Consider the following 15,615-nt stretch of genomic DNA (forward strand, 5'->3'; position numbering starts at 1 on the left):
TCAATACACATGTATGATTTTGAACTCTAACATTTTCTGGGGAAGTACTCATCAAGCAGGTAAACAAAAAAGACATCTATTGGACAAAGTCTCCGGCTGGCAAAGTGGTTTGCTTTGTTGAAATTCCAATGGCACTGTTGTCTTTGCATGTTTTTTAAAGCAGTTTGCATTCTTCAAAGTCAAGTCACAAAGTTGTCCTTGCATACTTTTCAAGTAGGATTTTCTTGAAGTCCTTGTGAAAACATTCTTCACACAAAGCTAAGATTTTTCTTCTTTACAAAGCTTAAATGTTGGCAGATTCCTAGTCACACATCCCATCCCACAAGTGGAAACATAAGATTGATGTTACCCTTAGCTAGTAGCCATGGCCTTGCTGTCTTCCTACAGGTGCAAGTGATTATGTCAGGAGGATAAATCTTTCCATGTTTTGGTCTAAGCCATGACCGTGGGTCCTTTACAGGATTAATCAAACCCTCTTTTTGGTTTAGCCATGACCGGGGGTCTTTCCTGTCACCAATGAAGGAGGCTCAAGTACATTGTACTTCACACCAAGCTCCGAGTGTGACTAAGGAGGTTAAAAAAGGACCTCCTTGGTGTGACAAAACAACATGTTTTGCTCACCCCCTGTGCGGGGTATCTCAGGGAAGCTGCAGTGTGTTGGTAGTTAAGCACTCAAGGAAAAAAATGTTTTACGCTTTGTGTGTTTTGTTCTCTTGTTTGTCTTTAAAGTCATATGTACTTGTAAGTTTTGCATGATTTTCCCAGTTTAAAGTCAAGGTTAACACAACTCCAATTTAGAATGGAGCAACACCACCATTCTGCAATCCAGCAAAATCCTTCATCCCTCCAGGCCCACACAACACAGTCTTGACCTTTGTCAAAGCCTTGACCTTGGTTTTGAACTCCTTACGTAAGGCTTTGATTCTTAGGACTGGAACAGATTAAAGGAAACAAAGTCCAGGGGCAAACAACACGTTACCACCAATTTTCCATGATCCGTTTAGTACGAGTTGTGAACAGTCTTGTCTATCAATGTAATCAATTGTAACAACCCTTAACTGTACTGAATAACAAAGAACCTGGTGTTTTATTCAGTCGACAACTGAGCGACTGTCTGTCACCTTCCTCAGAGCACTTCTGACTGGTTCAGATCGCACTGCAGGTGTCGCTGCTTACAGATACAGTCCCAAACTTTAACATACAAATCAAAGTATTTACATATTATTACAATAGCCTTCCAATACCATGCCAAAGACAAAATAGATTATCAACACACTGCCCCTATGGCTTCAAAAAAGCTTAGATTGTACTGAAGATTAGCCAAATAGCAAAACTGAAACTCAAAACAACTGAATATGATTTTTGGTAAATGGTCAGACGTTTCAGATAACATCCGTTATCTTTCATCAGTGACTATCAGGACTGTTTTAACTGTTGAATGTACATGTATGCTCTGTAGAACATGGTCCCTGGAGGAGAGAAACTGCCTCCATTGGCCATAGAGAAGGCACAGAGAACCAACAGCCTCCTGTCTCCTTCCTCTTCATCATCTTCATCAGCATTCAGCACCAGTGACAACGAAGTCAGCACTCATGACATGCAAGGCAGGTTTCCACTTTCTTTTATGTTGCCATCTCAAAATGCAGGATGAAATAGCTAAAAGCAATTATAGAATGATTGCTAAACAAATGTTTTAAACAATTCCTGAATTTTCGAATTGCGAAACAAGGATTTATATTCTCTTCCAGGGTATCCGTTCAGATACATGTACTAAGAATCCTTGATTTTGTAAAATAAAGTATGCTGCAGACCACAAAAAAACTTTAAAGATCAAAATGATGATCATAGTATAGTTAGCTATACAAATGATATAGCCTACCAAACCTTTCCATTGTCCAACACTGCAAAATGTATATTGCCACAAAAATAATGTTGTCAATTGTCATAATGTAGATTTGTCCAGCCACCTACAAAACCACATCAAGGAGACCCGGCTGTTGCCTGAGAAATTGTCAAACCTGGACCGGACGGTTCGTGGCCACAACATCTTCATCACAGAATTCCAGCGCAGGGAGACGGAAGTCTACAAGATGTTGGCAGAACACGAAAAAATCATCTCCCAGGTGTGTTCTAAGGAATTTGCTTTAACTTGCTCACTCCCTTCCTCCTTTGTCTTACTTGACAATGGTTGGTTAAAGAATATGACCCTTTACTGATGTTACAATTGCATACATACATGTATATCTGAATGTCCATTCGTGTCAATACACCTTTGTTAGTTACAGTCTGTTCTTCTTTGATGGGGGCGCTAACATAAGTTGTCTTAACTTCAGTGCATTGTCATCTTGTCTGTGTTCATTCATGTTTGCTTAATGAATAAACAATTGTTGATCTTTTGGATATCAGTTGGTCTTGTCATTTGGTTCGCTGAGAATCTAAAGGTTCTGTATTACAACTCCATGCTGAGGCCCCAATGTTTGGCCCTTGGGAAAGGCACTTAACACCTACTTCCTCACTTGACTCAGGTAAAAATGAGTACTACCTAGCTTTAATTAGGGAAGTCCTCTTGGCTAAATGTACTGTGTTTGAGCCTATAAGGACAGCCAAACCTCTAGCACATCTACCCAGTAGTCACCCAACTCATTTGTCAAGTAGAGTAGGGGTGACTGTTGTGCTTCTGGCTGAAAACGCAAGCTACTACAATGTAGCTTGTCAAAAAAGCACGATCATGCTTCAGCCTAGTTTGAGATGACTTCTTTATGATGACCTTTCTTTACCTTATCACACCCCACATAGGTGATGCAGACAGCTGATGCCATACAGCAGTACATCGCCATCTACATGACGTCCCAGGCCATCGGGCCAGAGCTTCGCCAGGAGTGGGAGGATCGCTACGGCCTCCTGACCGGTGCCATCACGGATGTGACCAACGAACTGAAAGACCTGAAGGCGGCCGTCGAGCCCAAAATGGAGAAGGTTCGCGGCATCACCGCGGTGCAGAGGTCGGTGGACGACATGGAGTACAAGGTGACTGACCTTGAGGACAAGGTCAGGAATATACAGTACACTCTGGCCACCCTGCCGCGGCATTAGGGCTGACAAGGTTTCATGGAAAGACTCTGGTTTAGCCAAGTACACCTGTACTTGTAGTTGTACTGACTGTGCATGTAGAAAATGATGCCATGAAAAATACATGCTAAGTACAAGTTTGTTTACTGTCTTGTACAAGCTTTTTGTTTGACGTCATCCATGTTCTGTTGGATTATAGGAAATGTCTGTAAAATACACCAAGATTTAATCCAAACACCTGCCAACATGATTGCTGGGGATAACTTACAATTATAATGATCATTGATGTCAATGGAAATTATCTATCATTTTTACATTATGAGGTTTATATTCATGTACAGGCACAGTAACATAACTTAAAATGGTTTGGGTTTGCAGTGTTAGTATTAGATGTCAAAGGGGGATCTGTTTAAAACTCTTGCCTATACATGTATGTCTCTGTTACATGCACTGTGTAACGACAAATGAAATAGCTGAAAAGTTTTGGACTGTTACTACCTCAGGTCTGTATTTTCAACATTAACTGGCATAAACTTCTTAACACAGTCTGTGGACATTCTGACAGGATTTTGCTGTAGGTGATTATTTCATGATTTGTAGCCTTCTTTGTAAGTGTCAACGGGCCGTTAATACTCAGCGACTAGAATTACAGATTTTTTTCTGTATTTGAAAAAGATAGCTCTCTCCAAAATGTAAATCGGAGAGATACATGTATGATATTTATGATGTAATTACAAGTTTAAGGTACAACAATACACGTACTTTAATCAATATACGGTTTACTACACATTACATGTACTATTAAAATAATGTACATGACTATGTAATACTTAAAAGCCAGAGAAGATGATGAAGATGAAGAGATATTTTGGAGATTGTTTGTAAAAGTAGGTACGTTGTTGAATGATTTTGTATGCTCATGCTGAAGGTCTTGAAATGTAATTGTGTGAGTTGGATGAATTATGGAAAAAGATTCCCTTCATTTGAAGGACTGAAAGTTGTAAATACTATAGATGTTTAATGATTTTTATGATATTAGTAATATTTCCTGTGCTAGTTTTTTGTCAGTTGTATGGCATGGTGGATAATAGTTGTATTCTTTTTATCTTATCAAGACTTAGTACATACTAGTATACGTCTGTAAGTGCTATGTTGGCTTGATATCCAATTTTACAGATGTCGAGTCTCTATGTCCTACATGTATTTGCATAAGTGGACAAGAAGACTCATCATCAGTCGCTATGATAGGTTGGAAAGCAGGCTTGGGTTATGTAACTTACATAGCTGTTTTCTGTGGTCATCAATAAATGTGTTCAAACTTGAGTTACTTTGATTATTTACAGTTAATCATGATATAAAATGAGTGCAGGGTTGATATTCATGACAATAACTAACTTTATACTCATTATGCTATTTGTAAGAAAGACGTACAACTTACCTGTTTGGTTGACAGGTTTCTTGAACTCCAAGGTACAAGAAATATATTGGCCAATTTTGCTTACAAAGTGATACAATTGAAAAAAGGATACAATTGAAGCACTTGATCTTGCTTAATTCTGCTGCGATAGCTCTGTGGAGACAAAAGGGCCAAAGAAAAAGAACATGTTTGTCATTCTATGGATTTCAAAAGATCATCATATGAAAATGGTATATTTCTGTAGTAACTGTATGAAGTTTGGAAAATTGAAGTGCTACTGTTAGCACTGAGTCTCTAAATGTTGTTCTAAAAATACCTTGGAATTGTTACAGGCATACTGTACTCACTGTTACCTTGCTTTCAAAAATTCTCTTCACAGAATAAACATAGATATCCAAGGCTTTACTGAATTTATGTTGACACAGACTAGACATGATGAAAAAAATGGTGATTTTACCCCTTCTTTTCTGGATCATACACAGTTCCCCTGTAGAAGTCTGCTCTCTCCTGAGGTGTGCACCTCACCCACCCTGCCCACTCCACTGCTGCCTGCACGTACCTACACAATACACAACACAAACACGATAAAAAACAGTGGTATACAATGTAACCCTAGTTCACCTTTATCCGAGGGTAACCTATATTTGTTGTTTGTACAACAAAAAAAACGTATTTAGGGATATAAAGACAAAGTTTCAAGATTTATATACAATACACAAAAATGTTAGCCAGGTCAATTTCCTTTAAACTACGTCACAAGAATGTCACTTTTCTAATATTTCTGCAGAGTTTCAGAAAAGGACAATTTACGGAGGCATGTGTTGTTCCAAGTAAACACTCAGTATAAATGTTAGCTTTTCCTTATTTGATGCAGGCCTAGAGGTGACAGTACCAGAACACCTTGGTATCATTAGCAGAGGCTCTAGGCAGGATAGAGCTGTTATTAATCTGTCAACGTAAAACAACTGTGGGTTGATACATATTTGAACAACAAGATGCCAGGAAATGAGTTTCTCCTGCTAGCTGTGGTTTTGACTTTTTTGAGGAAAAAGCTTTTTTTTTACTACCTTGTTAACATAATGATGAAATTCTGTCCAGAACCGTCTTTCAGAACTGTCAAAGCCCTCAGAATACAAATCCCTAAATTCCAATGAACTGGAATTCCACTTTCAATTTTTTATCTTTCTATGCAAACTCAGGATGCATTGGTCCCCTGTGGTTCACGATCACAGTGGTACCATCACAACCCAAGATCACAACCCAGTGTGGTAACAATGTGTAAATGTGTGTAAAGCATGTCCTGATTGAGCCCCAGACCCCCCATGGTCAGGAACAGTAGCAGGCCTGGTCATAACATGGGTCTCTACCAGACTCTGACCTGGCCGAATAGTAATAGGAGACTTTGGCAATGTTAGCAACAATAGCCTTCAAGGAGTTAACTGTCCTAGAAGTGAACTGACGGCCATCTGGATAGACTACAAAAGACTGACAAATTTTTCTATTTTTCATCCAGCTAAAACATCTGCTTGGAGACTAGTAAAGCATCTCCTGATGAGCGATCCCCAGACCCCATGTTCAGGACCAGTAGCAGGTCATGTCCCCAGCAGGGGATGGAGAAGTCCCAGTCACCCGCGACCACCTGTGTAGTCACCTAGCCACCAAACCTGCAGAAGGGGGTCGGATCTCTGTAGGGGGTAGGGCAACAACCTTGGGTGGTTCTCAACATTTGGGAGAACCACTTTCCCTTTCACGCAAATAGGAGTCTGCTTTTCAGAGATACTGTATTGTCTCCAATTGTGTACACACTTATTAAAATGTTCATATTGCAAGCAGGTGTTCCAGACAGAGGGCAAAGTCAGGGTGTGTACAAAACTACATGTTTACGCAACTGGAGACAATAGTGACAGGTATAAGTAGTTACACATATATATGTATGTGTAAATCAATCAATGCTGTGTTCCTCATATGCAGTCAAAATGAAGAAGTACTTGACATGTACTGTATTTTGATAAATATCAATGATCAATGTTTTCTTTTTAATGAGAATGTAAATGTAAATGTTGCTGAGGAAAGAGTGATTTACTCTTAGTGAAACAAAATGTAAGAAAATGTAGGAAAATTACATTAAGTACATACATTCATATTGAAACTTTGAACCTGAAAATAATGGGGACTGTATAGGGAAAATGAATGCAGTGTTAGTACAGTACACATGGTAGTGAAACTTTCTGTACTCTGTCAATACACTCTCATACAGCACACACAGGTCCACATGGACTACAGATAGACCGACTTCAAAGCCAGTTTAAGATGATAAATCATTTAACTGTAGGGTTCCCCTGGTACAAATCACTGCATCACATTTACAGCATACCATGACTGAACAGAACAGCAGTTGTGTAGAAAAAACTTCTTGACTCAATTTAGCGATGTTTTCTGGTCAGTGTCATGCTCAGCATGTTTTAAAGGAATTGATTGTTGTTCCATGTGGGAGCTTCTCTGTTTGTCTTCAGTTTATGAAATGCACAGTGGGTAGAATATATTTGACCTGTACCTACATGTACATGTACATGTAATAAGTACATCACTTATTAGGTACAGGTCAAAAATACATTAACAGGACTACACACACTACTGGACGTTGAAGGAGATGGACTGTGGATGGGAGGGGAGCAACGACTAGCAACAGACTTTTTGCTTTTTGGACAGACAAGGATAATGAGAAGGTCGTGTAAAGTGCCTTTCCCAAGGGCACGATGTTAGGGGCACGGCGGGTATCAAACTCTGAACCTCTAGATTTCGAGTTGAACGCTCTGCCAGTTATGTCACACACAACGCCACCAACTGTTGTTGAAGACCATGGAGACCCTGATGTGGCAAAGATGTAAATGACGCTGATTACCTGTGAAATTGCCCAGGTGCATGCTGTGGTACTGTACAATACTGGCCATTGGGCAGCAGCAATCTGCACACCTGGTCTGCAGCAACACACTGGCTCCCTCTAGTGATAGATCTTTGTACTGCATCAAAAGCCTGCAAGAGAAAAATTCAACTTTGAGATGTTTGCACTGCACTGCACATGACATCATAATGTATTGAGTACTGTTACCAAAAGTTAGCCTCTTGTTCCCTTGAAAAAAGAGCAACCACTCATTCCCTTCCAAATCAAAATACAATCCAACCTTTTCATCAACTTTAATAAACTAACAAATCAACAGTTTCGGTAAGTTCTTTTCCAAGGCTCCAGGCATATGTAATGGCCCAGCTAACAGTGAAATACATGTTTTCAGGTTTTGTCATAGTACATTTTTCAGATGTTTCACATTTATCTATCTTAACCTTCCCCTATTGAGCACTAGAAATTTAAAGACGTTTATCAATAAGCCTGAAAAGCATGCATAAAAGACTGAGCAAGACCCTACATCTGGTTGGAGATAAGAAAGGTCTTTCTTTACCCTCTCGACTTTCTCAGGACTGTGTTGTTTACATCTCTGTACTCTTCCTGAGAAGTCGAACACCGTGTCCAACACCATTCTGTCCTCAAACAGGCTTTTCATTCATTTTTCTTGTGTTCAAAAACCTGAGAAACATGTGTAAAAGATTGAGCAAGATCCTACATCTGCTTTACGATTAGTAAGAAAGGTCTTCGTTGTTTTACCCTTTCCACCTTCTCAGGACTGTGTTGTTTACACCTCTGTACTCTCCCTGAGAAGTCGAACACCGTGTCCAACACCGTTCTGTCCTCAAACACGACGTGGACCCTCCCGTCGGAGTACGCCTGGAACCTGCCCAGTCCCGCCACCTCGCTCTCCTCCAACAGCATGCTGGGAAGGGGAGGGGTGGGGTCAGCTGCTGGGTCATCCTGTGGGTTCAAAGGTCAGGTGTTAGAAGTGGAAAGCATCAAATCAAGCCTCCTTGATACAATTTGACTCTAACTTATAATCAAGTGGCTCCAGTTGGGCAAAACTACGAAAGCTTCACCCTCCTTTTTCAGCACTGGAAACCAGTGCTGAAGATGGCTTCAGCACTGGAAACCGAGTGCTGAATGTTCGTCAGCACTGGAAAACCAGTGCTGACATACAGTATTATAAATTTGGAGTTACGACACGTCCTTTGCTCGACTCAAGGACGTCATATAATGTCCTTGCTCGACTAAAACGTAAGATTGCTGGATTATAAACGTCACCTATCGTTACATTCTGCTCTATAACACCTCTATAACTCTATAACAGTGTTCATTTGTCGATTACCTTCGGGGATAATGGAAAATACTCGCGATCGTCGTGACGCTTTCTTTACGTGGGCGGTAATAATAATAAAGTTGTTTGCAATCCCGTTTTAATGATATCCATTCCTTATACATTTCAATTACACAAAACAACACAAATTCAGGCTTTTTTGCATCTGTATCTATCTTACGTTATATAGCCGGTATAACCGCCGTTCGGCGTAACACACCAGCTAAAACTGCATAAACTTGAAAAATCATCTTTATTAGTATCGTATATAGTACCGCTTTCAGTACTTTGTATCTATACTCTATACATACACCAAGTTACACATTAAATTGAATAGCACAACCAAAAGTTTAACTTTATTTTTAATCAGTATTCGTCAAGTACCGCTCTCAGCACTAGGACACTCCAGTGCTCGAAAGACTTCGGCACTGGTTTGAAGAACGTTCCAGTGCTGAAAAGATGTCAGCACTCGTTTTCCTGTGCTGAAGATTTCTCAGCACTGGTGATCCAGTGCTGAAGTGCCCCTGAGCACTGGAAAATCGAGTGCGGAAGGCGAAGCTTTTGTATATCAGCACTCGGTTCCAGTGCTGACGGCGGTTTCAGCACTGGGTAACCAGTGCTGAGTGACCTTTGACCTGACCCGTCGCCGCCCGGGCCGCGAGTTCAGCACTGGAGCCGAGTGCTGACGAACATTCAGCACTGGAAAACGTCTTTTCAGTACTGGAAAACGAGTGCTGACGTCTTTTCAGCACTGGAAAACGACTGCTGAGGGAGCTTCAGCACTGGAGAAAGGCCGATCAGCACTGGAAAACGAGTGCTGAACATTCTTCAGCACTGGGCGCCGAGTGCTGAGGCCGATTCGACCATTGTTTTCAGCACTCGGTTCCAGTGCGGAAGGTGAAGCTTTCGTAGACTTGCTCCAGTTGGACCAGTTGAGAAACTCATTGAAAGAACGAACAGCCATGTAAAATTCTCACCTTCCAACAAGATTTGGCTGCCACTGTTGCTCCTGATGTTACCAGGTTGTTGCTGTGCTCCAAAAGCCTGGAAAGAAAAATGCATATTGAAATTTGAGGTAGAATTACATGCATGTTATCTGTTGGCACCACTTTGTATTCCAAAGGAGGGAAGGGATTAAGACATCTACATTTGCAGGACACCTTGTAAATGGGACTGGACTCTTCTACTCCTTGCCACTTTGTCATGTACATGTAGCAGCAAGGGTCTTGGATAAAGGAAGCTATCCTTGCCCTGAATTCATCAGCCCAAATGTTGACAAATAAAATCCCTATTGCTGTGTTGCTAAGAACCCAGTGTAGACAGACATTGATGTTACATGTACCTTGCAGCCATGGTGACCAGCCTGGCTGGAGAGTAGGCAGCTCCTGGGAGATCTGGGGGGAGACTGGAGACACACAGGACATGCTGCTGGAACTGGGGGGAGGCAAGAAGACAATGACTAAACATAATTTTATGACTATAAGATGATATTTACTAAAACTTTGATAAGACACAAGTTTAAATTTCTAAATTTAAACTTAAATTTAAATTTTAAACTTTTAAATTCTAAACTTAGATTTAAACTTAAATTTCAAAGTTTTAAACTTTTAAAATTGGCTTTCTCCCATGTCAAACTTTCTTTCACAAGATAATAATGGACTAATGACTATAGTAAAGATACAACTATGAGATGATATGTACATCTTGGCATAAAACTGTTAAATATTATGGAAAAGTATACAAATGTAAAATTACTCTGTCTGCATGGACTTCAAAATTGGCTCTCTGTCCACTAAGTTTCTTTTACATAACTTTAACACCTGTGGTATTTCAAGCCCTGAAAATGTATGATCTATCTCTCCTTACCTGTTTTGTGTCAGGTTTGTACTTGTAGTGGTGGAAGAAGTGTCCCAGAACCCCCTGGGACACCAGCACTGACCCGTCCCCCGGGTACACCTCCACACACCTCACACTGCCCCACAGGATCCTGGGAAATTAAAACAGACAATTATAAGATAAAGTTGCAAGTAAATCTGTGACAGATGCTTAGGGGTAATGCCCATCTCCATTTCTGTAGCCCTTGGGCCACGCATTTGTGCAAGGAGGCTAGTTCACTGACAGATGATGTGTGTTTAAGTTCTATACTCTTCCTTGAGTGCTAAGCAGAGAAAGCAGCATGTACATTTTTGGTATGACTCAGCCGGGGATCAAACTCATGACCTACCAAATGCAAGGCAAACACTCTACCCACTCGGCCATTGTAGTGGTGACATTGATAGGTGACATTTTGAATAATCTATAAAATGGATTTTAACTGGATTGTTCCTTTGATCAATAGGCATTACATAATTATCAGGGTTTAACAAGTTTTCTGACATACCTGTACAGTACTCTTTGCAGAGCGCACGCCTTCACCCCCTGCTGTTGACATAGTATGGTCCCCTCCTCCATCCCTCCCCCTGGCACAAGTGGTTTGGCCCACTGGTGCAGGTGGGACGACTTGCAGGACAGCGGTAGAGCCGACGGCAGTTTTCCTGTCACACCTTCTTCTTCTCTTCCCTCCTTCTGTCCATCAACAATCGTCTCTGAGATAGTATTCATGTGGATGTCTTTCCTTCCTTCATTTTCTGACATCTGTTGAGCATTCTGGGCCAGTTTTAGTGGATGAAGCCAGTATTCGGGGCAGAAGTCAACTGAATGATGCTGTACCACCCATGTACAACTAGAACTGCTTTCCACAATGTTGTCTTCAACGAGTGTTTTCTGCGTGACCTTTTGCATCGGAAGTCGATTTTTAAGACAAGAGTTTGACACATCTTGGCGATTGTTTGACCTTGAACTTCTTATTGTGTTGGCCTCACTTTGAAGGTTGTTAATGATTCTGCAGAGGAAGGTGACAGTGAACTCCTTTCCGTGCGGAGCGAGGCACAGCGTGGCCAGGTTGTCCAGAGAAGTGACTGTAACAGAGCCGGTGTCCTGGGTTGTTGTGTTGTTGTTGTTGTTGTTTACCGTGGAAGGCCACTTGGTCTGTGTCAGGTCACAGCAGGAATTCTACAGTAAAGACAAAGAAAATGGTTTCAATTTTATGAATGCATGCAAGACACATTCCTATAACCTTTGGGCAATACAATGATTCTATTTTACCATTGCATGAACTAAAATATCTCAGTTCCAAATCCAATAGGTTGAAATTATAATGCATTGAAAAGCATTTTTAACATCTTACCCCACAGATTGTAACAAGTAGGGAGAATGGACCTTTTCTATTAGCCTGAGTATCAGCCTTGTTAGTTTACTGGGGCTCCCATACTCCGGGAGTCACCCCTCTCACAGGCTAATTTTCTATTGGTTTATATCACAGATATAGGATTTGGGGAGTTTCATGAGATAGGTTGCACTTGCTTACAGTGAAGGGACCATTACAAGATGCACAAAGTGAAGAAAGCACTTTAGACTACAGACTAGAAGCCAACACATTTGAAGCCAGCAGCTTTTCAAATACAATATTTACAGGTTGACTTATATCATGTCCATGAGGCTTCTTGTAAATTAACAGTAGTATCTTTTCTTTTGTTGTGAGATCTCAACAAACTAACTAAGGACAAATAAAAGCAGCGGTTCTCACCAGGACTCTCTCCGGCTGCACCAGCTCCTGACAGAGGTACGGGCGCTCACTGAACCGGTTCCTGAACTCCAGCGCCTGCAGGACTCGGGACCGGAACTCACTGGTCACAAACCTGGTCCTCTGTTGGACCCGACGAATACCTAGGGTCAAGGACAAAAACTCATTTATATAATCTCTAGTAGCATACACACTCCTAGGTTTGCTTCACTCCTTTGGCAGCTTTTGATACTATCTTATGCTATCATAGGATCTGCTTGGAGATTAGGTTTTATACTGCTGGTGGGAAAGAAGGGAAGTCAAAGGAACATAGTTGGCATCATCACTTCAGTTCCTGTAAAAATGGAGGTGTAGCATGACATCACAAGGAAACAGAGGGGCCCATTTCTTCAACATTAGAAGTGATTCCATGGTGGAAATTGGTCTTCCAGAGACAGTGGTGGTGTCACCCAGTCCCAGTGTATGACTGCTTCAAAGGAGAGATTGTATAAACTACTCTACTCTACTCATGATGCTTTTTACTTGACTAGCAGTAGTGCAACATGGCTTTCCTACAGCCGGTGTTTTCTCTTCACAATCAAAGTGTTTTACATGTACAGGTTTGCAGTTGATACAATGTTGTTGTACAGTAGTAAAATTACAGATAGTGTTAGAATTTCACAGTAAGTGGGCACCTTAAAAACTGTGATATATATAATAAAACCAGGCAAAACTTGGACAATTCCCAGTGAGTCCTTACCCTGCAGTGCATGTTGAGCAGGGTTGGGCGGTGTCTCACAGACGAACACAGACCCACACGGGGACAGCTGCAGTCTGGAGCCGTCTGAGAAATGAGCCTGGACCTGGTCGTTACACAGCAACAACAGGTGGGTGGGGATGGACGCCATCTTACACCTGCAACAGTCGGGAACACATTTATTGGCTTAGTGTATATTGTTGTATACTAAAGGTGCACTCTCACAGCACTTGCATCAAGCTTGTGTCACTGCGGGTTTGAAAGATACTCAACGTGATTCAGAGATATATTTCCTTACTTTTTGTGTATTTTGTCGTTTTCTAAGTCATACTTTAACAGTGACTAGCGTGAAATGAGACCGTAGCTTTGGGTAGGGACCTTTTCTCTGATGGGATATCTTTTTTTTTTATGTAGCCAGAAGTCCATGATGTTTGAGGAGAACCACACCTCGGCTCCCTCCCTGTGAAGATTATAATATAATATCGCCTTGAGCAGGTTTAGTTGAAGAATAGCCTGGATATGTGACTACGGAGTACGGCCCGAAATAAATAAATAATATCTATGTACGTTTATCAGAATAACTTCCTTGGGGGCAAGTTGACCCAACAGCCGAGCAGTTGGTGAGGAGTTGGGCTGTATTTGCTCTGTAAAACAGTCTGGCATCGCGATCGACCATCCAGTCTAGAGAAAGAACCCATCCATAGTTAATATTGGAAAGACCAAGGACCAATCTCGATGTGAGTAAATTTAAGTTCTCAGTCTGGCCTAACACAGATTGCATTATGAAAACAAACACAGCAAACTTTATGCTCTTTCTTGCGAATCGAATTTTGTAAACATAAAAGTGTTCATAACTTTCTTGGTGCCCCCCTCCCACGTTCTCTGCCACTATCGCGATATATCGGTTACTCTAGCTCTTAGCCTAACCAAGCACGAATCATAGAATCTTACCTCGATATGCGGCTCGTAGGAGTGCACTCTTTGGAACTGACAACCATAAAAACGGCAAATGTTTGCTAAATAACGTCAAATGACCCCGTTCATTCAGCTTCTTTCACCCACATCTTCGCGCTTGTTGTTCAAAACTGGCCACGTCATTTTGTAACGACATTTCTTATTGGACACAAAATCAACACCACTTGTAACAAAGGTTTTCATTGGATAGAGGAAAATAAGCAGCTGACGTGTCAGGAGAGACGCCTGGCGGGCAATTGTAATTACTGCAGTATGGAACCGGCACATGGGACATGACTGGAATAATATACATAGCTGGGAATTATAATCTAGGTAGTGTCTAAAACTTAAATGTCTTAATGTTACCATGGGTCAATTCCAGATTTAGACTTAGAAAGTCAAGTTCAACGGAATCATTTCAAACGGCTGTGTTGTGGACAAGGGCAACGTGGGTGCGGTACTATCACAGACTGCTAGAGGACGCTTTTGATCCATGCGTACAGTGCGACGATATCTTTCTACTTTATACCATAGTCGTGCTGATGTTAATGATGACTTTACTATGCTCAGTGTTGACCCATGGAGGCCATAAATGTTACTCGTCTCAGAATGCAATCCACAGTTATTAATGTGTCGAATTTGATTTAATCTAAGTGTCGAATTCACCAAAAAGTACGTAGTTATTCAAGGAACTGGATATGGTTTTGGAAACGTTCAATCCAGTTGCTTGAGTACTAGTAACTACTTTTTGGCATATCTTATTACCTGGATGTCTAACGTACATCGACGTAAGTGTCGAATTGATATGATTCCTGATATAAACAGTCACTGGCAGGAAAGTCGAGGCATTATATTGGAAACGATATCAACAGAACTCTTTATAATAACTTCTTCACCATAATGTGACAATAGAAAAGCTTTGGTTTAAATGGTTGTCTCTGATCAACATATCTATTCCTGATTATGATAGTAGATTCTCCATTTGAATTCACTATTCTGTATAAATTCGCCATTGATTTAATGCCCAACAAGTGCCAACAGAAGCACAACTGTTTAATGAACGCATGCATGACCGCCGAATGATATATGATCTGAAATATACTTAGACTAGTATTTTGTAAATATTACATAGATTATTTCAGTCTATCGATTTATTACATCTCAAGACAACTTGGTTGTCCTTTTATCTTACAAAAAATTATTTCCTGAAGACATGTTACATTCAGTCAGATGGAGACACAAGTGAAAGACGTTCAGTGGAACAAATAACATCCGATATGTCAAACAAGTGTCCGTGGCCCCCTTTCCACTAGACGGCGATCGCGCTGCACTCTCACTGCGACCTCAATAGGATATGTGTAACCTTCGCTTTCACACTGGGTATATTATACCAAACATAAAAGTGTGACTGAGAAGACAACAAAACACACAAGGTGTAAAAAGGTTGGTTTCTTGTCCATAGAATTCGTTGAGCGATCTGTCAAATTCTAGGTCGCAGAGAGAGCACGGGGAGAGCGCCGTCCTGGTGGAAAGGGGGTATAAATCAAAGTCTTAGTCACCCTTACAGGGTGCAAACAAT

General features: G+C 41.0%; 2 protein-coding genes across 2 annotated transcripts in view; one reads left to right on the top strand and one right to left on the bottom strand.

Annotated features, from left to right (window-relative positions):
* Positions 1–3,109, top strand: part of LOC118427546 (uveal autoantigen with coiled-coil domains and ankyrin repeats protein-like) — a gene marked incomplete in the record, with an annotated part of 22,934 nt that extends 19,825 nt beyond the window's left edge. Inside the window, 3 exon segments of the mRNA XM_035837383.1 lie at positions 1,463–1,604; positions 1,954–2,123; positions 2,797–3,109. Coding sequence (XP_035693276.1) covers positions 1,463–1,604; positions 1,954–2,123; positions 2,797–3,093 — 609 coding nt within the window.
* Positions 1–14,223, bottom strand: part of LOC118428086 (uncharacterized protein C5orf34 homolog) — a 40,209-nt gene extending 25,986 nt beyond the window's left edge. Inside the window, exons 1-11 of the mRNA XM_035838055.1 lie at positions 14,034–14,223; positions 13,086–13,240; positions 12,350–12,489; positions 11,105–11,775; positions 10,591–10,711; positions 10,067–10,158; positions 9,702–9,768; positions 8,145–8,348; positions 7,389–7,519; positions 4,944–5,045; positions 4,599–4,639 (exon numbers count right to left, since the gene is read on the bottom strand). Coding sequence (XP_035693948.1) covers positions 4,599–4,639; positions 4,944–5,045; positions 7,389–7,519; positions 8,145–8,348; positions 9,702–9,768; positions 10,067–10,158; positions 10,591–10,711; positions 11,105–11,775; positions 12,350–12,489; positions 13,086–13,240; positions 14,034–14,080 — 1,771 coding nt within the window. The 5' untranslated portion in view covers positions 14,081–14,223. The remainder of the gene's footprint in view (positions 1–4,598; positions 4,640–4,943; positions 5,046–7,388; positions 7,520–8,144; positions 8,349–9,701; positions 9,769–10,066; positions 10,159–10,590; positions 10,712–11,104; positions 11,776–12,349; positions 12,490–13,085; positions 13,241–14,033) is intronic.
* Positions 14,224–15,615: the final 1,392 nt, after the last annotated feature.

This window comes from Branchiostoma floridae, chromosome 12 (assembly GCF_000003815.2).
Source record: "Branchiostoma floridae strain S238N-H82 chromosome 12, Bfl_VNyyK, whole genome shotgun sequence".
In the NCBI taxonomy this organism is placed as follows: domain Eukaryota; kingdom Metazoa; phylum Chordata; class Leptocardii; order Amphioxiformes; family Branchiostomatidae; genus Branchiostoma; species Branchiostoma floridae.